At 35.1% G+C, this 27,362-nt stretch overlaps 1 protein-coding gene across 1 annotated transcript in view; it reads right to left on the bottom strand.

Annotated features, from left to right (window-relative positions):
- Positions 1-2,691: 2,691 nt before the first annotated feature.
- LOC123565346 (uncharacterized) overlaps positions 2,692-27,362 on the bottom strand; it is a 178,092-nt gene continuing 153,421 nt past the window's right edge. The window contains exons 53-61 of the mRNA XM_053549150.1: positions 23,848-24,030; positions 20,622-20,795; positions 19,871-20,015; positions 18,802-18,968; positions 16,903-17,079; positions 11,216-11,316; positions 10,215-10,426; positions 8,092-8,157; positions 2,692-6,380 (exon numbers count right to left, since the gene is read on the bottom strand). Of these exons, the coding sequence (XP_053405125.1) occupies positions 5,998-6,380; positions 8,092-8,157; positions 10,215-10,426; positions 11,216-11,316; positions 16,903-17,079; positions 18,802-18,968; positions 19,871-20,015; positions 20,622-20,795; positions 23,848-24,030 (1,608 nt within the window). The 3' untranslated portion in view covers positions 2,692-5,997. The remainder of the gene's footprint in view (positions 6,381-8,091; positions 8,158-10,214; positions 10,427-11,215; positions 11,317-16,902; positions 17,080-18,801; positions 18,969-19,870; positions 20,016-20,621; positions 20,796-23,847; positions 24,031-27,362) is intronic.

The raw sequence follows: 27,362 nt of genomic DNA, 5'->3' as shown, positions 1-27,362 counted from the left end.
TTTACTGATCAAGAGGGATAATACTTTATAGGGAAACGGTCATGCAAAGTTGTAATTATGTGAGGTTTTCAGCTAAAATTCTTTCTGTATTATAAGCATTTTCAGTTTCGGACGCACGGACGGACGGACGGACGAACAGTCAGATTGACAACGCCAAATCTATCTCCATCCACTTTTAGCGGGTGATTAAAACTATGCCTTGGCAAAATATGAGTAAAGCGTACCAATGTCTGAAACAGAAAAAAAACGATACAAAATACCGTTCAACCGACAAAAGAGCATCTTTTATACAATGACATACGACATTCATCAGACATTTGACACAGGATAGCATCCGACATTGCCAAGAAACCATATTTAACAACCATGGTAGTTTAATTTCGCGAAAAGCCATAAAGGCGCCACATTAAAAATGCTGAATGTTGCCAAATCAACCACATTCGACACACGAGTTTCGAGCTTCGAAAACTTCGAACTTCGAAAACTTCGAACGTCTGTAAAACGTCGCCAGACATCAAAAGGGCGAGTCAACATTTTTAAATTCCCGGTGTGCTTTTAGAGCTTACAAGGATGTCAGTTATGTTATTATTCTCTCAAAATAACTTTATATGCTACGTCTGTCAATTTAATCAATCATATCACATTAACAAATCAGAAGCGTTAGATATGCACCCTAACAGCGGTATTGCTAGAACTGGCAATGTCCGGAATTTTATCAATTTGATAATGATAATGTCATATTACAATAAATAAACATGGGCTTAAAGAAGATGAGACATTACAGTATGTGCATCACAACGTAAAAACATCTATAGCAATATGTAAGGTTAATAAAATAATAAACGAAATTCATCACTTAATTAATATGATGTTGAAGTCAAACAAGAGAGCTAAAGTGGCCCTTAGTTGCTCGCTTTGAAACTGACAATATGACCTTAAATATATGTATGACACATGAATGGTAACTGCTGAGTTTAGTATAAAAAGTTTTTCTATTTTAAGCTCTTGCAGCCCCTAAAACCTGTCAAGAGAAACCATTCGAACAAACTTGGGAGAGGACCTTACAGGGAACAAGGATGCTTTAGATCAAGTTTAGTGATTATCCATCCAGCGGTTCATGAATTGTTTAAAGATGAAAAGCTAACGCCAGATGACGGACAACTGACACAGGCTAACCGTAATAGATAGCCCTGAACCACTGGTTCAGGTAAACTCAATGAGCACAAACCGAAAACACCACCGCATTATCCTTGAGGGATATAGTTTAATGTAAGTGCTGCTTTTGGATGCTCCTCGACCCTTTGCAGCAGATCCTACGGTGAAGATAAAGGATTTTTTAAAAGGAAAAAAAAGACAAAACGTTGTGTCACTGGTTTTAAAAAAGGAAATTAGAATAGTAGCATACAATTTTTGAGTCTATTAATGACTTAACTTTTAGCCTGCTGGCGGCAGTTCATTCTGCCTTTGCGCCAGTGCAGACCAAGAGCAGCCTGCACATCCGTGCAGGCTAATCATGGTCTGCACTGTTCGCTCAGTAAATTTTCAGTGAACACCTCTACGAATAATAAATGGTGCTGCCCAAACTGAATGATAGACCAGACCATTTTAGAAATTTAGCAGGGTAAAGGTTAAGTCCCATCGACATGTCAACTTTTCGGCTACATCTACTAGATAAGGTAATAATCCTATGAAGTTTGAAGATCATAGGTCCAAATCTTCAAAAGCGATTAATCAGACACCGTTTTCAATCTCATTGTCATAGTGGCCTTGACCTTAACGGCTGAAAAGGAACATCTCATGACAATAGGCAACCCTTATGATATTTGAAGCCAGAAGACAGAAAATGCACCAAATATTAAACAGAAACTGTGTTCATTTTCAGTATTACTGTGACCTTAATCTTTGACCTATCAACCCAAATCATTCTGGGTCACCTGTCGACCACAGGCAACAATGCTTTGAACTTTAAAAGAAGTAGGGATAATCTGTCTTTACCTGTAAAGACGAAACTGTTTCAGAAATCGAAAGTTTGAAATCAGGACCAATCTTGAAAAATCCAAAATCTGCATTCTGTACACCACAGGCAATCATCCTAGGAAATTTGACGACTGTAGTTTTAAGGTCACTTTGACCTTCACCTCTGCCCTACCGACTCCAAAAACAAAATGTTTATCTACTGGCCTTATAAAACTTGAGGAATTTAGGCAAAAAAAAATTTCATTATGCAGCAGAAATCATTTTCAATCTCAAGGACACTTTCACTTTAACCTTTGACCTAATGCCTCCCAACAAAATAAGGAACACCATCTTCTGACAATAGGCATCTATCCTATGGAATACTGCAGGCCTAAACATTCTCTAGTTAATGGTCTGTCTACCAAATAGTCTACAAATGACTTACCAATAGACAGTTCCAGTTTTTGTCGATAAATTTCATCAAACTCCTCCCTCTGTTATTATTCTATTCATACCAAGGTCAAGTGCTTATAAGCGGTATCACAAACAAAACGCACCTGGTTTATTGTGTAAACTAGGTCAATCGTATTAGACAGTCCCCACTGGATAGTCTGTTTTACATAAATATTATTGAATGACAGTTTTGGATCCATCCGACTGACAATGAGCAAAACAATATATCCATTCTTGTTTGGACTTATATAAATAAACACACAAAAATACTAAAAGCAAACATTAAAACTGACAAGAAATATATATAGGAAAAGCAAGTTGTGTAACAAACATTAACAATTAGAAGTATATACAAAAATAATTTTTTTATAAAAGCATTTACACAGCATGCGTTCGAGAATAAGTATATTTTTGAAAATTGAAGAGAATAAATGTTCTTAGCAGAAAAGATGAAGAGTTGATGAACGTTTCCTGACTTTACATTGTTTAAAATAAATTAAAACACAACTGTGAAAAACATGTCTGACTACAGCACATAAACAACAGAAGGGTCTAGATGATTAGGGCTACAGTAACCTAACCAAGTAAGTGTTTGGCCACTCAGGGCTATAGTAACCTAAGTAAGTCAGATTTTGGATTATCTGGGCTCGCTACATCAACTTAATTAATACAAGGTTTAGATAATCAGGGCTAAAGCACCTTTACTAAGCCAGTAAAAGGATGATCAATGCCACAGCAACTTAACTTAACCAGTGTTTGGATCATCTGGGCTACAACACCTCAATAAATAAAGTCAGAGTTCTGGTGATCAAAAACATAACTAAGCTAGTGGTTGGTTAACCTGGGCTACAACAACATAACTAAGATAGTGATCTGGGCAACAAAAACGTAACTAAGCCAGTGTTTAGAAAATCTTTGCTCCAGCAAATTAACTAAGTCACTGTTTTGACCATCAGGGTTCCAGCAACTCGGTAAAGTCAGCATTTTGGTGATCAAGGCTACAGCAACATAACTAAGCTAGTGTTTGAATAATCCGTGTTCCATTTACTAAGTCGGTGTTTGGACCATTAGGGTTCCAGCAACTCAGTAAAATCTGTATTTTGGTGATCAAGGCTACAACAACATAACTAAGCTAGTGTTTGAATAATCTGTGCTCCAGCAAATTAACTAAGTCATGCAGTGCTTGTATCATCAAGGTCACAGCGACTCAGAAAAGTCAGTATTTTTGTAATCAAGGCTACAACAACATAACTAAGCTAGTTTTTAGGTAATCTGGGCTAAAACAACTTAACTAAGTCAGTGTTTAGATGATCTGGGCTACAATAACTTAAACAACCCAGTGTTTGAATCATCCGGGCCAAGGGAACTTTACAAAGCCCAGGACTGGATCATCAGGGCTAAAAGAACTTAACCAAATCTTGAGTGTGGAGCATCAGAGCTACAGCAACTTAACAAGTTAGTGTTAGGAGGACTGTCAGGTCTGATGAAGGTGTAACCCTATAAGTAGAAAATCTACTGTTTATAGCCAAATTATGCATAAACATTATAGGGTCTATCAAATACCATTTGTTAAATTACGATCATTTCTGCTAAAAGGATTCAGTTTTCACTGATGGTAAGGTGAATACTGGTCCTTCACACTGTCACAAGAACTTAAGGTATGTATCAATCTTTCACAACATCATGATTAAAAATACCCTTAATTTTCTGAAAATATCAATAATATTTGGCACAACTGTGTGATGATAATAAACTCCATCCCCACCCCTCCCCTCATTAAAAAAAAAACACAGTAAAATATAACTGAATTAGCAGTTTTGATCAAGAAACAGAACAATTTCAGTCAAAGTATATTAAAGATGGTAAAAACATCTTAATATAACTTCCATTAAGTAACATTCTGTATTACAAAAACCTATACATATCCAACAGCTATGGCTATTTCTTAATATTACCATTTATTAAGAAGCATACAAAACCTAAGTAAATGTAAGGATGATAATCATTCATGCAAAAAGCTGTAGGAAAAAAGCAACATAATAAAATTATTACAAGACATTATGTCATTGGACTAGTTACTAAAAACACTAAGCAATCAAGTCAATACATATATATGTCATATGACCATTATTGTGCAATCAGTATAAATGCGTATGTGATCAAGATTATCAAACCATCATAAAAATATGCACTCATTTTTACAGTGAAAAATACAAATTTAAGCTAAAACCTATTACTTATACAGTCAAACTTCATTCGCTCGACTTCGAAGGGCCTGTCAAAATTTGTGCTAGTAATTGGAAATTCAAGTCAACTGAGTTTTCATTAATGACATAAATATGAATATATTAGATTAACATGTGGATCTATGAGACGTATTCTAAACATTGCCAAGCATATTAACTGAGGCATATCTGAAAACGATGTAACAGTTTCTAATTTTATCATATTTATACTATAAAATAGAAAAAGTGGAAACTCCACAGGTCGCTCAACACAACAAAAACGAAAATGTTCGGTTTGATATAAGGCTGATTTAAAACAAACATATCAAATAACATAAGTAAAGCAATATTTTTCTAATATGTGTAAAGGTCAAATAAGTATCATGCATCATGAAATCATAGACTTTGATAAGAGTACAAAGTTCTCTGAAATCATAGGAAAACATAATACAAAATTGCATATATCAGAAGAAGTTGGTACATATTGTATTTCAATTTCATAAATAGTTGCGTATTTTAAAACAATAAATTAAAATGTTAACAAATACTTCTAAAGTTGTAAAACACCGAACACTATCAAATTATCCTAGATTAATAAACGTTCCTTTTATATCAAATTTGGCAAGGTGTAAAATATGTGCAAACGGATCGTAAATAATAGAACAAAACGGAACATAAATAATAGAGATTAAACTTGTACCTTTCCTTGTTCGAGCCAAAAATATATTATTTACACTGAAATATAGTTGTTGGGACTGCAGGTATTATAGGAGAATTCGAGACAGACGTGTTCAAGTGATACGAGGTACAGCAATCTACATCTACATCTACATCTACATCTTTCACCCAACCGTCGATTTCCGACTATCACTGGGCGGCGCTGTCAGAGAAACAGTTGTTAAAGAACTGATATGTTACAATGTTAAAAGAATAAAAGCTAAAAAAGACAGTATGCTACAGTTAAAATGGGACAGAGGCAACAGTTATATTTAATATGTATCATATAGGGAGTTTGCCAGAACCGGACAGTGAGTGAGACAAGGGAAGTGTTTGAGTGGTCTGTGTTTGAACGAATGAAGTTGGGCTATATCATTGTATTAAATAAAAGAATGATAATGTTCACTTGTCGAAACATTAAGCATACACTACATTTTGTTAACAGATACAAATTGAAAATTATATGTCAAATATAACTAGGTATATGAATGAAGAATATGTGTAAAATAGCTGCTGTTCAAATCATGTTTGCAACTCAAGTACTAAATGTGACAGAATCATACTGAGTTTTCTGCCGATCAACAAATCTGATAAAGGTAGGCGTAATAGCCAAAATGTCTACTATTTGCAGTCACAAAGTAGAACTCTATGATATTTCACATGCCCTGCTTTTCTGCTTATAAGTTGGAGTTTTATACTGTGACTGTCCTGGCAGAGGCCGTCTTGGTTTACGTTTTTCTGTTGCCGAGTTTCTTGCTGACGATTGTGAAGCTTCGGAAATGACAGATGCTGTATCCGCGGACTGTACTCTCTCTGTCTGGTGAGGTACTCCAGCTATGTCTTTTATGGTAGTTTGCTTTGACATCTCCGGGACTAATGTCGCATCTGACTCTTCCTTGACAACAGATGAGTTTTTCACTTCTTGTTGATCTGTTTCCTCTTGGTCCTTGGTTCCCTGCTCTGCCCCATCAACAATGTCACTTGGTTCCTGTTTTCTTTTCCCATGTGTTTTTTGGTCATGCTTTCCTTCTGAAATTTTATACAAGCCGACCTTAAATACTACACTGCTTCTATAAAAGATTATCTCCTAAGTTCTGTTTCATTTGTTCAAGATTTGATATATGTCATTCACACATATCTGCAGAACTAAATATCATACTGAATTATCTTAAATTTTGTAAATGCTTCAAAATTACATGTTTACTGGTGCCATTACTTAATCATTTCACCTGTACAGCTGTCATTAGCAGTACTTTAGTATTGTGGTAAACATGGGTTTTGGCTTATTTGAGAATACCATATAACATTTTCTTGTTTTGCACTTCTTAGGGGTCAATGACTAACATAGCATCTTATTAAGTAAATGTAGTGGAGATTTGAATTTAACTGGATTGATATTGATGCAGTTATAAGTAAAAGTATATTCCATATTTTTCTGACCAGAACCAAGATGCTGCAAAAACAAATACATTTTCTTAAACCGTATTTTATATGTTATGACATTTTCATGTAAACTATGCTGTAATTATCATTTATGTAAAAGTATGAGGACATTCCTAACATTTTGTAGCTATGGAGTAATCTTAGCAGCTTGTTTTCCTTGCAAATCTTTAAAATGGCTCCTAGATGTAAAGACCTAATTTTTGTGGCACTATTGGATTTTAGGGAATAAACAGTGTCATTTTTGTGTCAATTTTTGACAGTTGAATTAATTAAGTACTGTTAAAAATATTTGTTATTTGAAATTTAGTGATAAAGATTTTATGTAAATGGTTTTTTTATGACATTCATTCCATTTCTTGCATTTGTTGAGAAACGTTTTGTAAAGGTACGAAAATGTCATTGACCAATCAAATTTTGCAGCATTTTTAGTGTTTGTCTATACATATGTGCTAATCAGTTATTTCTTCAGACTGCTAGTTTACATCTTGAATTATACACTTCTTCTTGGAGTGAAAATAATCTGGATATTTAAAGTCAACTTCAGGAACTTTGGATATTATTCTTAATGGAGAATAAATCAGACCCTTATGCTCTGACAGTAAATTTTAGTTGTCACTGCATCATCAAGAGTTTAAAAGAGTCAAAAAAGGTGGTTTCAAAAGAAATCCTACTTTTTCCTTGAAATTATAAATCTGTGGTATCGGTCATCCTTAAAATTAAACTCAGGAACCCCAAGTGAAAGCAACACTTGTATGGAACTAGAACTATAGCCCCTGTTGGAATTATTTTTTCTGTTAAGCTAGGGATAAACAATATTTGTTCCATTAATCTTGAGGGGAACACATATGTTTTATGACAGTATCATGCAATAACTTGTTTATGATTTTTCCACTAAAGTTATTAGATGCAACTCTGGTAATACGTAATACGTAAAATTAACTTGATCTATTTTGCACTTTGGAATACTTTTAATTCCTGTATGTAGAATAAATGGCAATTTTAAAAACAGTGATATACAAATATATAAAATTCTTTCAGCTAATTTGTTGTCTTGAAAGAATTTTAGCTAATTTGTTGTCTTGAATGCCTTTTCCAATAAAGTACTGAGGTCAGTCCAGGTGTACAAGGGAAATACTGCAATATGTTATTTATAGAAGTCAAAGGTACAGGGTCAAAGGTTATTAAAATGAAGCTGGAGACCAGTCTTAGAACTGAGTTCAAAATCAACCAATCAGATGCTGGAGTTTTGAATCTGGTTCCCAAAATTACAAACAGATGTAAAGAAATATCTACTTACTGCCATCTTTTTCTTTCTTTTTCTCTGCACACTTTGCTTTCCTTCCTTCTCCATATTTGTTCATTTCTAAAAAAACAGTGTTCATTGACAACTGTTTATCTAAGTTTGACTTGGAATTAATATAACATATATGAAAAAAATCTGAAATGTCAAAATTGTAGAATCTTTGAGCAAATCAGCAAACTGTGCAAGCAAACTCACATAATGTTTTTAATATACCAATATTAATAAAATTTTGTAAATTATAAGTAATTTAGCCATTATTTTATCTGGGGACCATTCACCGCTTTTCATGGAATTGCACTCTGTACATCATTGAAGATTCCATGTGCACTGTGTATGAACACATCTGTGGATGTCTCTAAATTACATTCTGGTACTTATAACATGTGTAAATGTTGAGTTCTGCTCAACCAGGGGCTACAGGGCATGGACAGTAGCTTGCACTTCCACTACCATCCATGAACAGGCTCAATCAAACCGAGCCTGCAATATTTTTGTTTATGTTGTGTTGGCCGACCTGTGGTTTTCCACTTTTTTTATTGTAATATTACATCAGTGCCAGAAAGTCATAAAAAAGCCCTGGTTTCTGTTTCTTCTAAAATGATTTTCTAATTCGCACAAAGCCGCCAATAGTCATTATGAACAAGATTTATTTTAGACAAAATTGAGCAAAGTACAAGTAAAAAGTTTAACACATTTGCCACGTCCCTAGTAACAGAAAAGTCAAACCATGGAAAACAACGACATACTTCTTGCAATAATGATAAGGTGGTGAAATTCGAAAGAACATGATATGTTTGTAAAACACATATACCCCAATAACGGCTTGTCAGAGGCATCTGGGTATATGTATTTAATTTTGTATGCTGTGACCTTTACCTTAGTGTCCTTGACATTTGACCTATTGTCCCAAAAAACTTTAGAAGTCCTCTGTTGACAACAGGTCTTAAAACATGAGGCGCAAGTGTTCTGTAGTTGTTAAGAGGTAATTGTTTTCATTCAATGACTGCTGATCTATTGACCCCCAACAGAACAGGGATCATATGCTAACCAGAGCAATCATCCTAAACTGTTTTCAGTCTAGAGGTTGTAGTTACCTTGATCTTCGACCTAGTTACCTCCAAAACAATAGGGGTCATCTACGGACCACAGGAAATCAACCTATAAAATTTTACAACTGTTGGCTGTGGTGTTATTTATTTTTCGCGTGGGAACAGTTTTCAGTCTCAAGGTCACTTGATCTAGTGACCCCAAAAGCAATAAGGGTTATCTACTGACCACAGGCAATCATTCTATGAAGTTTAATGACTTTAGATCAAAGCCATTATTAGTTGTGAGGAAACAGTTTTCAGTCTCAAGATCACAGTGACCTCAACCGACTGACTCCAAAACAAGAGGGGTCATCTACTGACTATAGGCAAAATGAAATTTATCAGACCAAGCATTCTGTATTTATTCCTCTGAAACCAAATGGTCTACTGACCTGGCAGACGGTTGGCTGACCATTTGCAAAACAATATACCGCTCATCTTCAAAGGGGGGCATAATAAGTTAACACAATACAAAGGACAGAGGACATCTGAGTCATGATATCCGGAGCTTGTGTAATGAACAGGATAATTTTGGGAAGTGGGAGATAACTGAGTACATCATATTTTGATAGAAAAGATAATGGCGGAGATAATTTTGGGATAAAAAGGATGAATTTGAGAGATAACTTTGGGTAGGAGGAAATAATAAAAGGAATAATTTTTGTGGTGGTGGAGTAGATAATTTTAAATACATTACTATGATGTAAACTTCCCGTTTACAACAAAAACTTTTTACTTGAATTTTATCAACTAAGTATATCCACTTCATGTTATTTAAAATGCATTGACATTTACAATGGAATGTGCCTAAGTATATTTTTACCACTTAATGTGGGTAGATGCAGGTTATCTGTTAATGTGATTTAAGGCAAATTTCCATATTTTTGAAAACTTTTCAGTACTTGTTATAATTACAGTTCACCTTCTGCGAAGTGTTTTAAAATTTATATATATTATGACTTTTGGGCGCACAGACCAGTAAAATAGTTTCCCTTTTGGGTGCACAGACCAGTAAAATAGTTTCCTTACCTGATTTTGGACGGGGCGCATTTCCACTTGACTTGAACTTGAACATTTCCTGGTCCACAGTGCGGAGACCTGTCAACATCCAGTTTGTCACCTTAGTATCTGCATCCTTCGTTAGGTTCACACTCTTGTCATCTTTACTAAGGCAGGTAACTTTCATTGAGTCACGGTGCTTATCACACAACCAAATTGTCTTCCCACTTGACAGATGACATCTGTTACATAGCAAATAAAAGGGAAATAACTCAAAGCTTAAACAAGTGTACAGTGCAGTAACTTTAAGTTAAGTACTTCTTTATATGTTCCTAATATCAGCTGTCACAACATTTCCTTGATAAACCCATTCAAAAGAATGTTAAGTTCAGTTTCCAGTAAAAATCTTGTACCTGATAGGTACAGTATTTTAAGGTCAAATCTTGTTTTATTTCTTTGTTTTTCAAATATAGATAACTTTAGTTGATTTGTCTTTGCTTATGGCTGGTAATAATTGATGAAATTTCAATGTTTCAGAGAAAAAAAGGTCACATGTCACATTTTTGTTTTTCTGTGCTGAATTTATTAACCTTGTTGAAAATTTTTTTAAAAAATATTCAGCACAGCCTCACATTTTATTTTTCACTCAAACTTGTTTCATGAATTCAATATGACAAGATAAACAAGTAAAATCCTCTAAAAATATCAAGGCAATTTCATCGAACAAAAACTACATACAAGTTATAACACTTTCAAACAGACAGGAAATTTACCAACATAGTGCATTTGCGACCAGCATGGATCCAGACCAGAATGAGTGGATCAAGATCCATGCTGTTCACTAACGGTTTCTCTAATTGCAATAGGCTTTGAAAGCGAACAGCATAGATCTTTACCAGACTGCGTGGATGTGCAGGCTGGTCTGGATCCATGCTGGTACAAATGCACTATGTTGGTTTTCTCATGGCGCGGCTCACATAAGTTATAACACTTTCAAACAGACTTGAAATTTATTGTAGACAGATACTGACCTGCTGAGATTTCCCATTTTGCCTTCTGTATCTAGTCTATACACCATCTCTCTAAAACTGTGGTAAACATTCTGGTAGTCAGACATCGTGGCTTCTGGGCTCTAGGAAACAAGAACACACTGTAAAGTCTTAACATTCAATGTCACAACTAGTCACCTATTTTTTATTGTACATAAAAATTACTTATCTGGAATGAGCCAGGTATGTCTTCTAGATTTCAGTCTAAAAACTGCCATTTATAACTGTTAAATCATATCAATGCTGTCAAATCATATTGTTATTAACTGTCAAATCAAGTTGTTGCTGTTTAAGGAGGTAGGTTACCTTGAAATCTGTATGTGCGCATGTCCAACCAGAAGCTAATGTGACGATTTACGACAAACTAAATGTGTTTGTATATCCATTCTTCTTGAAATAAATCATGAACCTGCCTCCGATCTTATGTTTAATGGTTTAATAATGCAGAAATAATGAATGAATTGCCGCAGAAACGCTTCAAAACATTGTTGCCTTAAAATGATGTCATTAACGTCATGACGTTACATGTCAGTTACCGCGCAAAATTAATAGCATTTATTTTGAAAGTACGTTATTCTGTGCTTTTTCTTTATTTGAACTATTTTTAAACAGCCATTATTTGCTGAAATGCTTTTTATTAGTCTTTTACTCTGAAAAATAATCAATATTTTGCTTCTTTTATGTAATTATATTGAAATGTTATGCGGAATGTAAGAAAATGGATGATGTTAACTGATGTGATTGAGAATATAGTTGGGTGAAAGGTAACTTATTACGGCCATTTACAAATTAAAATTGTGTAGTTTGATTTGTTATACCTATTTCCCAGTTTCCGTTGATAATTTGTTACTTAAATACTAAAACTAAGCTCTAAAATTGTTCAAATTTCAGTATAAAATTGATATATTGAATTAAATTGATGGTACCATGGAAGCGAAGCCCGTGACCTATATGTCTAATTGTAAAATTCAAAAGCGTTGACACTGGTCTGTTTAAGGAACACAGCTTCCGCTCTTTATTTTCATTTCAACAATATCCATGCGAATAATAGTAGCATGCAGAACGATTTTTCGATAAAAATATCAGACGACGGGCACTGCTGAAATTTGTTTAAATAAATGCAATTCATACGAAAATATTACTTACATTAGAAATAAGATGTTTTAAGCTACATTAACAAGAAAGGTACTTTTATATAATAATTTTCATAAGAAATTAGGATAAAAAACAACATATCAGCTATTTTAAACATCTCTGTTGCCATGGTTACTCTAAACTTCAAGAAAAACATAGTACCATGTAAAGTTCTTGGTATTTTGCTAATCATATTACCCAAATAATCCATGTTGGTCAGTAACAGAATGCCACTGAAGCCGTCGAAAAACCCGTTTTCATATAGAATTGTTGAAAAATTGAGAGAAAATGCATTACCATGGAAACACGAGCCCCGCGACATATACATTTTAAGCTTTTATTAGAAAACTAATGCGCATACTAGTAAAACTATTAATTATGCAGACTTCTACGGATAACAACGAATGAAACCAAAATACACTGAAAAGTGTTAAATATCCGTATTTTCCTTCTTCTTTCAATACAAAATACCTTAAGATGGTCATGTACTTCAAACCTGGATAAAAATTGTACTTGAAGGGACAGAGATAAACGTATTTGAGATTGTAGCAATTAAAACATTAAATTACATGAAATACAGAAAATTGCTGCGGTTCAACTAATTTGAATTTACCCTGGTAACAAGGTAACCTACCTCCTTAAATCATCATGCTACCTATTAAATCACATTGTTGATGACTGTCAAATCATATTGTGGCTGTCAAATCGTCAATTTGGGTATTAAATCACATTGCTGACAAGAATTTACTGTCAAATCATATTGTTGCAACAGCTATGCTTTTAATGTATAAAATGGGAAAAAATAGAATCTAGGTTACACTGCTTATTTACTGATAGCAAATTATTTCTGCATGTTTTGATGAGCCTAAAGCATCCTCCCAGCATATAGAAAGGAAAATCATCCTGCATATAATTCCCAAACCATGAGAAAACTAACATAGTGGCTAATTTGCAACCAGCATGGAACTAGTAGACCAGCCTGTGCATCCACGCAGTCTGTTCAGGATCCATGCTGTTTGCTAACGGTTTCTCTAATTGCAATAGGCTTTGAAAGCTAACAGCATGGATCCTGACCAGACTGCACGGATGTGCAGACTGGTCTGGATCCATGCTGGTCGCAAATGCACTATGTTGGTTTTCACGTGGCGCTGCTCATAATTATAATTTCCAACCCAGGTGTACATGTTTAACAAGAGCACCGCCTTGCGGGTGCTGACGCTCATCTGATTTTTTTTGTATAATAGAAATATTGTCCTACCCATGATTTTCTAAGTCTAAAAAGGGCCATCACTCTTGCAAAAAGCAGGATAGAGTTATGTTTCTTGATGTACAGTGTCCACTTATGATGGTGAAAAACTGTTGCAAGTTTTAAATCAATAGCTTTGATAGTTTATGAGAAAAGTTGACTTAAACATAATATTCAACCAAGAAAATGATTTTTCTAAGTCCAAAAGGGGCAATAATTATTGCAAAAAGCAGGATGGAGTTATGTTGCTTGCTGTACAGGGTCAGCTTATGATGGTGAACAAGAGTTGCAAGTTTTAAAGCAATAGCTTTGATAGTTTAAGAGAAAAAGTTGACCTAAACATAAAACTTAACCAAGAAATCTGATATTTTCTAAGTCCAAAAGGGGCCATAAATCTTGCAAAAAGCAGGATGGAGTTATGTTTCTTGCTGTACAGGGTCAGCTTATGAGGGTGAACAAGTGTTGCAAGTTTTAAAGAAATAGCTTTGATAGTTTAGGATAAAAGCTGACCTAAACATAAAACTTAACCAAGAAAACTGATTTTCTAAGTCCAAAAGGGGCAATAATTCTTGCAAAAAGCAGGATGGAGTTATGTTTCTTGATGTACAGGGTCTGCTTATGATGGTGAACAAGTATTCCAAGTTTCAAAGCAAAAGCTTTGATAGTTTAGGAGAAAAGTTGACCTAAACATAAAACTTAACCAAGAAATCTGATATTTTCTAAGTACAAAAGGGGCCATAAATCTTGCAAAAAGCAAGATGGAGTTATGTTTCTTGCTATACAGGGTCAGCTTATGATGGTAAACAAGTATTCCAAGTTTCAAAGCAATAGCTTTGATAGTTTAGGAGAAAAGCTGACCTAAACATAAAACTTAACCAGCTGACGCCGACGCCGACAACCGCTCAAGTGATGACAATAACTCATCATTTTTTTTCAAAAAATCAGATGAGCTAAAAATGGCAACATAACTGGGTTTTTTTAAAGACCAGATACCCACGAGCAACATGTAGAGCCCGCTAGCTGTCAAAAGGACTGGGAGCTGCACATGACACTCCTTGTCTCATTGAGGCAAACATTTATGCCAAATAAAAAAGAGATTGCAAAAAGTTACAATATAAGTTATTTAAAGTAACAACAAAGGGACGTAAACCTTAAAAAAAAACCTCACCAGTAGAGATAGGTCAAGATACACCTGATAACTGGATGTAACATGCATGTTGTACTACAGAAAAGTGGTCTTGATTTTTCCCTACGACCAGTAATAAAAAAGTTACGAATATAAGCTATTAATAGTAACAACAAAGGGAAGTAATTCTAGGATCTTGCACATGACACTCCGTCTCATGATGATGAACAATTGTGCCAAGTTACATCAAAATCCCTCTATGCATCAAAAAGAAATGCTCCAGACAAAGTCATTCTTGTATCTGACTTTTGACCTGGTTATTGCGCATGACACTCCGTCTCATGGTGGTGAACAATTGTGCCAAGTTACATCAAAATCCCTCCATGCATGAAGAAGAAATGCTCCGGACAAAGTTGTCATTCTTGAATCCTTTGACCTCTAAGCATGACCTTGACCTTAGATCTAGGGACCTGGTTCTTGCACATGACACTCTGTCTCATGATGATGAACAGTTGTGCCAAGTTATATAAAAATCCCTCCATGCATGAAGAAGAAATGCTCCGGACAGTCATTTTTGAATTTGACCTTTGACCTGTAAGTGTGACCTTGACCTTTGAGATAGGAACCTGGGGTTTGCGCATGACACTCCATCTCACTGAGGTTATTATTCGTACAAATATAAAGAAGATTGCTCCATGCATGTCGAAGTTATGGTCCGGACAAACAAATCCGGACGGACGCACTCACGCACATACAACAAACAGCCATTTGGACAACTATGTCTTCGCTTCCGAAAGCAGGCTCAACAATAAAAATGACAACAAAAATTTTGACACATGGAATAATTTCAGATCTTCTTGTAATTTGCAGATCTCTGAACTAATAGGAAGCAAAAAAAAACTGAAACAGTATTGACAAAATGTTGATTTACAACAGCGAAAATTATTAAACTCTACATACAGTAGAAGCAAAATTACCATTCTCAGATTTATCATCAAAATTGTGATTTTCCCATCGACTCCTGTTATGAAAACTTATATATTAAGGTGGAGATTTTTTCTAATCAGTTTTTTTTCTAATCACTCCCTCTAAAATCAAGCACACAACCCTGTCTTTTTATTTGCTTATTTTTCTTAGTATGTTCTGAAGTTTTGACAAATTTGGGTATTATCAAATCATAGACTGCTGACTGTTTTTTTTTTCAACCAAACATGCTAAACTGTAAAGTATGCATCTGCTTAGCCAACTATATAATTACACTGATATAACTCAAATATTTTAATATTTCATATGAACTCCAGAAAAACAATAGCACCACCTTGCGGTGCTGATGCTCATCTGATTTTTTTGTATTATAGAAAAATTGTCCTACCCATGATTTTCTAAGTCCAAAAAGGGCCATAATTCTTGCAAAAAGCAGGATGGAGTCACGTTTCTTGATGTACAGAGTCAGCTTATGATGGTGAACAACTGTTGCAAGTTTCGAAGCAATAGCATGAATAGTTTAGGAGAAAAGCTGACCTAAACATAAAACTTAACAAATAAATCTGATATTTTCTAAGTCCAAAAGGGGCCACAATTCTTGCAAAAAAGCAGAACAGAGTTATGCTTCTAGCTGTACATAGTCAGCTTATGAGGGTGAACAAGTGTTGCAAGTTTTATAGCAATAGTTTTGATAGTTTATGAGAGAAGCTGACCTAAACATAAAACTTAACCAAGAAATTTGATTTTCTAAGCCCAAAAGGGGCAATAATTCTTAAAAAAAGCAGGATGGAATTATGTTTCTTGATGTACATGGTCAGCTTATGATGGTGAACAAGTGTTGCACGTTTCAAAGCAATAGCTTTGATAGTTTAGGAGAAAAGTTGACCTAAACATAAAACTTAACCAAGAAATCTGATATTTTCTAAGTCCAAAAGGGGCCATAATTCTTGCAAAAAGCAGGATGGAGTTATGTTTCTTGCTGTACAGGGTCAGCTATTGATGGTGAATAAGTGTTGCAATTTTCAAAGCAACAGATTTGATAGTTTAGGAGAAAAGCTGACCTAAACATAAAACTTAACCAGGCAACGCCGACGCCGACACCAATCAAGTGACGACAATAACTCATCATTTTTTTTTCAAAAAATCAGATGAGCTAAAAATCATTTCTTAAAGCATTACCTTTTCTAGCCAGTCCATGTAAGCCTCACCGACGTCATCTGTTAAACAGTTGAGCACTAGTTTCTTGTTATACTTCATCACCGTGGTCAGTCGAGATATGTAGGGACTAAACATATCTAAACTTGCTACACCAAAATCTGCTTCCAACTCTAGAGGTTCTGCCACACTATGCCAGCCCTGTAATGAAACAGTTCAATCTTTAATTCAGTGTATACAAAGCCCTGTAAATCAAAAATCAGTAATTCTCTGCTTAATATCAATAAATTAAATTCTTCATTTTTTTCTTAGAAATTCAACTTATACATGTAACACTTACTTTGAACTGCTTTTTGAGTTCATACTTGCAATGGTTTATTTATGGTCATAAAATTTCTACTGTCATTTAAACAAGCTCAATAGTTACATCCAAATGTGTTCATTTGCAAGAAATACAAAGGCGAAACAAATGATAATGTAAAAATTCTCAATCACACATCCACATTGTAAGCATAATTTCATATCATATGAGATACACAATATTTCTGAAGCCATACCTTGTAATTTTCAAAAAGAGTGTACAGCAGTACTTCTGACTTAATCTTCATGTTGAAAGAGTGTATATACACTATATACACAACATGTGTGAATCCTTACCTCATATGTTCATAGAGGGTATATTCAGAGTATTTCTGAAGCCTTATGCCATCATGTATGCTGAGGGTATGTACAGTATTACTGAAATCTTACCTAATCATGTTCACAGAGGGTATATACACAATATTTCTGAAGTATACACATATACTCAGTATTGCTGAAGCCTCACCTCGTCATGTTCGCAGAATGTATATACATAGTATTTCTAAAGCTTTACCTCATGTTTACAGAGGGTATATACACAGTATTCCTGAAGCCTTATCTCATCATGTTCACAGATGGTATATACACAGTATTTCTGAAGCCTCACCTCATCACGTTAGCAGAATGTATATACACAGAATTTCTGAATCCTACCTCTTCATATTCACAGAATGTATAAACACAGTATTTCTGAAGCCCCACCTCATCATGTTAGCAGAATGTATATACACAGAATTTCTGAATCCTACCTCTTCATATTCACAGAATGTATATACACAGTATTTCTGAAGCCTCACCTCATCATGTTAGCAGAATGTATATACACAGAATTTCTGAATCCTACCTTTTCATATTCACAGAATGTAGATACACAGTATTTCTGAATCCTTACCTCTTCATGTTCATAGAATGTGTATACACAGTATTTCTGAATAATTACCTCTTCATGTTCAGAGGGTATAGACATACATAGTATTTCTGAAGCCTTACCTCATCATGTTCACAGAGGGTATATACACAGTTTTTCTGAATCCTTACCTAATAATGTTTACAGTGGGTATATACATAGTATTTCTGAATCCTTACCTTATCATGCTCACAGAGGGTATATACACAGCATTAGTGAATCCTTACCTCTTCATGTTCACAGAGGGTATATACACAGTATTTCTGAATTCTTACCTCTTCATGTTCACAGAGGGTATATACACAGTATTTCTGAATCCTTACCTCACAGAGGGTATATACAGAGTATTTCTGAAGCCTTGCCTTTTCATGTTCACAGAGGGTATATATATGGTATTTCTGAAGTCTTACATCTTCATGTTCACAGAGGGTATATACACAGTATTTCTGAATCCTTACCTCACAGAGGGTATATACACAGTATTTCTGAATCCTTACCTCACAGAGGGTATATACACAGTATTTCTGAATCCTTACCTCACAGAGGGTATATACAGAGTATTTCTGAAGTCTTACCTCTCCATGTTCAAAGATTTTCTTAATCCTTTTCTCATCATGTTCACAGACTATGTATACACAGTATATCTAAATCATTACCTCATCATGTTCACAGAGGGTATATACACAATATTTCTGAAGTCTATAGGCAGGATACATCACTGAAGACTTTTTGGAAAGCAATTTCTTTGTGTTGCTTTTCTCTCTTTTAAGTAACAATTTCTCTTTTTCAACATCTGCTTTCTCTTCTTCCAGTTTACCTATGTCTAATGTAAAGTAATACAATGAAATACATTTCAATAAGCTCAGAATGTCCCATTAATGCAGAAAGGTTCCAAGTGCTGATGATTAAAGAAGGTCATGATTTTAAAAGCTATGACATACTATGTATAGATATTAACAAGAGCTCCACCTGGCAAGACATAATACACTATCCACAAGCAAAACAGGACACTGCAGTATAAACGGCCATTGGAAACAGCTATTACTTTGGAAATGTGTGGTATGGGAGGCTCTCAAAATATGAGGAAACACAAGAAACTGCAGGGAAACAGTTATTGGGGGGTGGGGGTATGTAGAGAGGAAGATGGCAGGGAAAGAGGGGTATATGGGGGATGCAGGATGTGGATGAGGGATACTAATATACGTAATTATGAAACTGAACTGAAAGTAAAAAACATACAGATATACAGAAGGGGTTAAGTTGGGGTAACTAGGATGTTGAATGAGTGATACTATTTAGATACAAAATGAAGTTCAAACTGATCCATAGGGGTATTCCTCAAGTAAAACTTAGCTAAAGTTAAATTTGGAAGCCAGAGCTATTATGCCTTGACCTAGTCTGGAAAAAAGTTAGCAGAAATTCTTATGATAAATTTCCCATAATAATGTAATCAAATTTCACATGATAAATTTCACATGATGTACCTCAATTTCACATGATGTACCTCAATTTTCCATGATGCACCTAAACTCCGAAGAGGTACCCATATATCCCATGACAATCTTCCCCATGATATATACATGTATTTCCTTCCTCAAGATGTGCTCAAACTCCAAAGGATGTATTTAAATTTCCTATGATGCACCCAAATTTCCAATGATGTAACCAAATTATCCAAAATGTACCCAAATTTCCTACAATGTACCAAAACTTCCCTGAATGTACCTTCATCAGTACCTGGAATTTCTTGGTCCTCGGGTTCTTTAGCAAAGTCTACAACAAACACTCTTGGATAGATGTCCAGGTCCTGGTTCTCGGCATACATCATCAACTGACGTAACAACCTTCGCTGACCTAGCTCAAAAAGCTCCTAGGTATAGAAATAATAAGTTGTGTAGTGGGTATCATTTTCAATATTTCAACTATAAATGGCAATGCTGCAAAATATGAGCCGCACCATGAGAAAACCAACATCCGCACAGTCTGGTGAGGATCCATGCTGTTCGTTAACAGTTTCTCTGTATGCAATAGGCTTTGTATGAGTTACTTTACAAATACCCACTTCCCAGAATTTAAAAATCAGCCTGCTTTTTCTCTATGGGTAATTGTTACCAAATGAATGTACTTTCTAGAAAAAGACATAAAACAACAGCCTGTATAGGCATTCAGCAGGGGAAAAATCAATAATTGTGGACTGGGCAATAAATGCCCTCAATCAGTATCACATTTTCTAGGCTAACAAGTCCTAATATTGACCTCATTCAAGGGCCATAACTGAACATTATTATTGATAACATTTGTATAATTTTTTCAGTAGTATCAACAACATGGAAGTGATAATTCCTGATATTAAATCCAAATATGTCTTTTTTCTCTATCAATTAAAAAACAGAAGTGATAAATTTTTTTTAGAAATTAGCTACTCTACAATAAAGATGGGCTGATGTATATACTCACATTACTTCTATTTATATACCTGGTAAGACAGATTTTTATGTTCCTCATTGGATTTATCTTTCTGTGCTTTAGTAGTTTCAACATCGTCCATGTTCTTTAGTCTTTCTCTAACCAAGTTCACTAACTTCTTCCTGGCATTTTTTGTCTTCTCCTGGAAGTTTACTATTGGATACTGTACTGAAGTCAATCCAACCTGTAAATTAGGAAGCACTGTTTTCAAATACTGTATATGAGCTGCGCCATGAGAAAACCAACATAGTGCATTTACGACTAGCATGGATCCAGTCAAGTCTGCACTGTGTGTTTGCTTACTTTTCGGGTTACGGACGCCAATTCAAAATGGGGTCGAATATGTGTTGGCCAGGCGCTTGCTTTTCTGTTGCAGATGAAAATGATCAACAATGACAGCTGTCACTTAGCGCTTTTTGGAGTTTCAACAGTAGCACTATATGATAAAAAATGTTCAAATGTGTAACTTTTACATAAATATTTGCAAAAATGTATACTCTATTGATTTATGTACAATGTATACGAAAGTTATACGTTTTTAATGCAAAAATTGCCTTCTATCATTGGCACCATTTGTGGTGCTAGTGTAAATAATAGCCCACACCGCGCATGCACCTTGCCCGCACCTTGCGTTCATGAGTTTAAATCCGCACCTTGCGTTCATGAGTTTAAATATTTGTTTTTCATTTAAAGTCACATATATAAAAGCATTTATTATTGTTTTAATGTTGATAACTGTTATAAAGTGTTTTAGCATGACTGAAATAAACTATAATAATTAAAATACATTTAGGTTTAATATGTGATAAACTATTATATCAAAATACCGAAATACTGTTTTCTGATTTATAATTCGTTTGGAAACATGTTTAATAACATGAAAATATCGCGAATGAGAAGAAGATGAACATGAAAATATAACAAGCACATTCAATGAATTGGTATCCCCCACCTAAAGGATTTGCGGTGAGTAATGGCAAAAAATATATCTGGCAAAAAGTTAAAGATGTTTCATAGTTCTAGGTCAAATATATTACAAGTTATGAAGCAGAAATTACCATATTTATAGTACGCTATATAGTTAACAGAAGAAACTTCAAGGGCCATAACTCTGGTGTTGCTAGGACAATCTGACTGACACTTGACGAGCCACATAACCTCATAGTGGTGAACATGTACATGTGTTTTTTTTTAAATATTCCCAACCACTTCCTAGATATGGATCCGGGCGGACAATTTTATCCATATCCCTCCGACTTTCGTTGGGGAAAATATAAACAAAGCACTTAACTTTAACAAGCTTTTTAACTTGGAGGCCGAGCATAATGGTTCGTATCTAGTGAAATTAGTGGTGTTTGACCTTAGTTGCACTGGACATATTTTACTCCAAAATCTGTGATCAATCAGACGCTTGATTACTCGACCTAATTTCTACTTGTGTACTTACTGTTTAACGCTCGAATCTGATCAAATTTTAAGAACCTGAGTAAAACAGTATTAGCAATAATGTAATGAAAATGGACGAGCATAGGTAACTTGACTCTACACCTATTACTCAGGAATGGCCTGCCTATGGAGGTTATGGAATTAGGAAGTAGACACATGCCGAATGCTTATTTATGTCTCAATAACCACTGAAGACATGTAATTGCAGGCACAATATGTTCGAGTTATAGATAGTATGAGCCATCAAAAATACACATGATATAGATACATGTATTTTGCTGGGACCTGATGACGAGCAAATGGTGATATACGAATGATCTGAGTTAAAGCGAATGGTGATATACAAATGATCTGAGTTCAAGCAAACAAAGTTTGACTGTTAATTATATACTAAGTGAAGCTTTCAGGAGCAGAAATATCACATAACATGCCAATAACTGGTAATGGTGCTGACACAGTGACAGCATTCTGTTTAGTATAACTTTGTTACTCGGAGACAGTGCACTCGACTATTACTATGCTGGATAGGGAAACTGGGCATATTTGATGAAGCTGGAGGTGTCACTGGAATGTTTAATGACTTCAATGTGGATGAAGATATTGGATAATAGCTTGAGTCTGTGTCAAAGCATTAAGTAATAAAAGACATAAGGATCAAGTGCATCAAAACATTTAATAAGTATATTTCTAAGCAAAAAGGGGGCATAATTCATGAAATAATGTTGCAGGAGTGGTGCACCTCATTTCATGTTGAATCAAATCTATTTTGTAATAACTGAGATGTAGTTAAAATGCATCAAAATTAACATTTAGTTCTCCGTAAAATGGGGCATTACTCATAAAAAATTGGTGCCAGAGTTATGGACCTTGTGTCATATGATATGGGTAATTAGGTGGAACAACTATTTTAAGTTTGAATCAAATCCATTCAATTACAACTCAGATATAGAGAAAGTGCATCAAAACATTAACCTGAAATTATAAGTAAAAAGGGGGGATAATTCGAGAATTACTGGTGAAAGAGTTAAGATGTGAGTGATGATGTTGAACAACTATTTTAAGTTTGAATCAAATCCATTTTGTAATAACTGAGATAGAGTGAAAGTGCACCACAACTTTAACCTGAAATTCTAAGTAAAAGGTGGGACAATTAATTAAATATTCCTACCAGAGTTATTGACCTTGTGTCATATGATGTGGGATATAAGGTGGAACAACTTTTCAGTTTGAATCAAATCCATTCAGTAATACCTAAGATAAAGTGAAAGTGCACCAAAACTTAAACCTGATATTCTAAGTAAAAAGGGGGCATAAATCATGAAATATTGTGCAAGAGTTATGACCATTGTGTAATATGATGTGAGTGATGATGTTGAACAACTACTTTAATTTGAATCAAATCCATTGAGTAATAACTGAGATCAAATGAATGTGCAACAAAACTGTAACCTAAAATTCTAAGCAAAAAGGTGGGATATTTCATAAAATATTGGCGCCGGAGTTATGGACCTTGTGCCATATGATGTGGGTGATAATGAGAAACAATATTTTACGTTTGAAGTAAATCCATCAAGTTATAAAAAAGATAAAGAGAAAGTGCATCAAAACTTTAACCAAAGTGTGGACATGAAAGGATGTATAGTGGGGCTAAAAACTGGTCTTCATTAACAGGTTAAAATATTCTAGAAATAATAAAATTAAAAATTAAACATGTGGTCACAGCCACTGCTTTACAGTGATCTGTAGAACCAGTAGAGAAGGCTTTACTTCATTTAATGTATACTGCTTACCTCCAAAGCTCTCCAGTTATCGCCAGTACCGACGACAGCCATTATGATTGGTAATTTGAGTGTATTAGCTGCGTAGCGGAACTCCATCTGGCACGTTGAGGAGCTTGCATACTCATCAGACACACAAACAATCACAACCTTAGCACTCAACAACCCTTCAGCAATATCGTCAAATAATCCATTCTAAAAAAAAATAAACAGACAATCTGATCAGCTATTCAACAAAATAATATACAAGGGTAATATAAACCAGGAAACAACTAATGTGAATAAGCTTTTGTAGATCACAGATTTCAAGATATAACAAGCGAATTCGATGAATTGGTATCCCCCGCCAAACTAGTTTGTTGTGAGGAATGACAAAGAAATATATCCAGCAAAAATTAAGGATGTTATTAAGAAGCAAATAATTTTATTGCATTTGAACTTAAAAGAACAGAGATCCTTAAGAGAGCACATTCAAGTCAGAAATCTAGAACGTGTGTGTTGATGGGGGGGAAGGGGGATCGGTGAGGGTATGGAACTTCACATATTGATAAATACTGATGGAAAATAAACAAGAAGGCCATGATGGTCCTATATCGCTTACCTGAGTTAAGTTGCTTGCTTGAACAAATTTCTTCGAAAACAAGAAAGTAGGTCAGTAGGTCATTGAAAGTCAGTTTTAATATTAGTGTGCAAAACTATACAAGTCATCCAAATTACAAGGCTGTACCTTAAAAAACAAACAAGAGGGTCATGATGACTCTGGATCACTCACCTGAGTAATATGTGCTACATTGTTCAAAAGTCAAACTGATGATTTTTAGATATTTTTTGGAAGATTTTCCGATGTACAATCAAGTAACCCCTGGGGCGGGGTCAAAATTTGAACAAAATTTTAGAAGTCTACTAGGCAATGTCACATATCAATTATCTAAGATCTGTAGGCCTTCTGGTTTATTTTTAGCAAATTTATGAAGATATCCCTATGTACAATCAAGTAACCCGTGAGACTGGGTCAATTTGACCCTGGAGGTCAAGATTTGAACAAATTTTGTAGAGGTCCACTAGGCAATACTACATGTCAAATATCTAAGCTCTAGGCCTTCTGGTTTATTTTTAGAAAATTTTGAAGATTTTTCTATGTACAATCAAATAACCCCATGAGGCAGGAGTCATGATTTGAACAAATTTTGTAGAAGTCTACTAGGCAATGCTACATGTCAAATATCTAAGATCTAGGCCTTCCGGTTTATTTTTTTTAAAAAAATGAAGATTTTTCTATGTAAAATCAAGTGACCTTGGGGCGGGGGTCAATTTTGACCCAGGGGGTCATAATTTGAATAAATTTTGTAGAGGTCCACTAGGCAATGCTACATGTGAAATATCTAAGCTTGAGGCCTTCTGGTTTATTTTTAGAAAAATTTTGAAGATTTTCCTATGTAAGATCAAGTGACCCCTGGGGCGGGGTCACTTGACAATGCTACATGTCAAATATCTAAGCTCTTGGGCTTCTGGTATTTGAGAAGAATTTTTTTAAGATTTTCCTATGTAAAGTCAAGTGACCTCTGGGGCAGGGTCAATTTGAACCCCAGGGTCATGATTTGAACAAATTTGGTAGAGGTCCACTAGGCAATGCTTCACACCAAATATCTTATCTCTAGGGCTTCTGTTTAAGTTTCTTCTTATCAGTTGCCATGGCAACCAGAGTTCTGCATGGAATTCAATTATTTGAATAATTTTGAAAGGGGGCCAAGTTTTTTCCTATCAGTTGCCATGGCAACCAGAGTTCTGCATGGAATTTAATTATTTCAATAATCTTAAAAGGGGGCCACCCAAGAATCATTCCTGTGAAGTTTGGTGTAATTCTGCCCAGTGGTTTTCAAGAAGAAGATTTTTTTAGAAATTGTTGACGCACGACGGACAAAGCACGACTGACAACGGACATTAAGCAGTCACAAAATCTCACCTTGTCATTTTGTGACAGTTGAGCTAAAAGTAGGTCAGTAGGTCAAATTCATGGTCACTGAAAGTCAGATTTAAGATCAGTGTGTAAAACTGTACATGTCATCCAAATTTCAAGGCTGTATCTTAGAAAACAAAAAAAGTAAGTTAGTAGGTCAAGGTCACAGTCGTGTGACCCTTATCACTTGGGGTCAACAGGTAAATATAATTAAACAGCCTAGGAAAAATGATCTGATAACTTTTGAAGTATTTTTTCCTATATAACTCATATATCAAGCGATCCCTGGGACGGGGGCCTCTTTTCACCCTAGGGGCATAATTCGAACAATCTTGTAAGAGATCAACTAAGCAATAATACATACAAAATATCAAAGACATAGCCCTTGAACTTTCAGAAAAGAAGTTCTTGAAAGTTTTTTCCTATATAAGTCTTCGTAAAATTTGGGATCCCCTTTCATCCAAGCAGCATAATTTGAATATTTTGTGTAGTAGACCACTAGGCAATGCAACATACCAAATATCAAAAGCATAAGCCTTGCAGTTTCAGGCAAGAAGATTTTTAAAGCTTTTTCCTATGTCTATGTAAAACTAGGAAACCTCGTGGCAGGGCCTCTTTTTACCCTAGGGGAATAATCTAAACAATGTTGGTGGACCCCAAGGCTACATATCAAATATTGAAGCCCTAGGCCCTTTCGTTTTTGACAAGAAGATTTTCAGATTTTTCCCTATATAAGTCTATAGAAACAATGTGACAACCAGGGTGGACCATTTTATATCCTAGGGGTGTAATTTGAACAATCTTTGTAGGGGTATAATTTGAACAATCTTTGTATAGGCCCACTAGATGATGCTACATACCAAAATACCAAAGCCCCAGGCCTTAAGGTTTTGGACAAGAAGATTTTCAAAATGTTTCCCTATATAAGTCAATATAAACCATGTGACCCCCAGGGCGGGACCATATTTGACCCTAGTGGGATAATTTGAAAAATCTTGGTAGAGGCCCACTAGATGATGCTACATACCAAATATCAAAGCCCTAGGCCTTGTGGTTTCTGACAAAAGATTTTTTAAGTTTTTCCTTTCAGATGCCATGGCAACCAGATTTCTACAGGAAATTCAATCCTTTGAACAATTTTTAAAGATGACTTATAGTCATTGACTATCCAAGAAACATCCCTGTGAAGTTTCATCAAAATTGGTCTAATGGTTTAGGAGGAGGTGTTGTTTAAAGGAAAGTGTGGCCGGACACTGGACGGACGCTTACCATAAGCCTTTGGTTCAGGTGAGCTAAAAATATAAAAGAAAAATGATGTGGGGTGCATAATTGGGGTGGGGGTGACATGTGGAGGGAGGGTACAACTGTGCATGCTGATCAATATTCATGAAAGGTTCAAGGTTTAAAAAAAAGAAAAAAATTGTTGGGAGGGGGAGGGGGAAGGGGTGTGACCAGGGTGATAGGGGTGTCTGGGTGTGGGTACAAAACTTCACAGGTTGATTATAACTGTTCAAGGGAGAAAAATGAAATAAAAAAAAATTTTACCAATTGGTTAGATCGTTTTGCATAA

Source organism: Mercenaria mercenaria, chromosome 8, assembly GCF_021730395.1.
Source record: "Mercenaria mercenaria strain notata chromosome 8, MADL_Memer_1, whole genome shotgun sequence".
Lineage (NCBI taxonomy): Eukaryota > Metazoa > Mollusca > Bivalvia > Venerida > Veneridae > Mercenaria > Mercenaria mercenaria.
The sequence above is the reverse complement of the archived record's forward strand: the minus strand, read 5'-3'. Positions and strand labels throughout refer to the sequence as shown.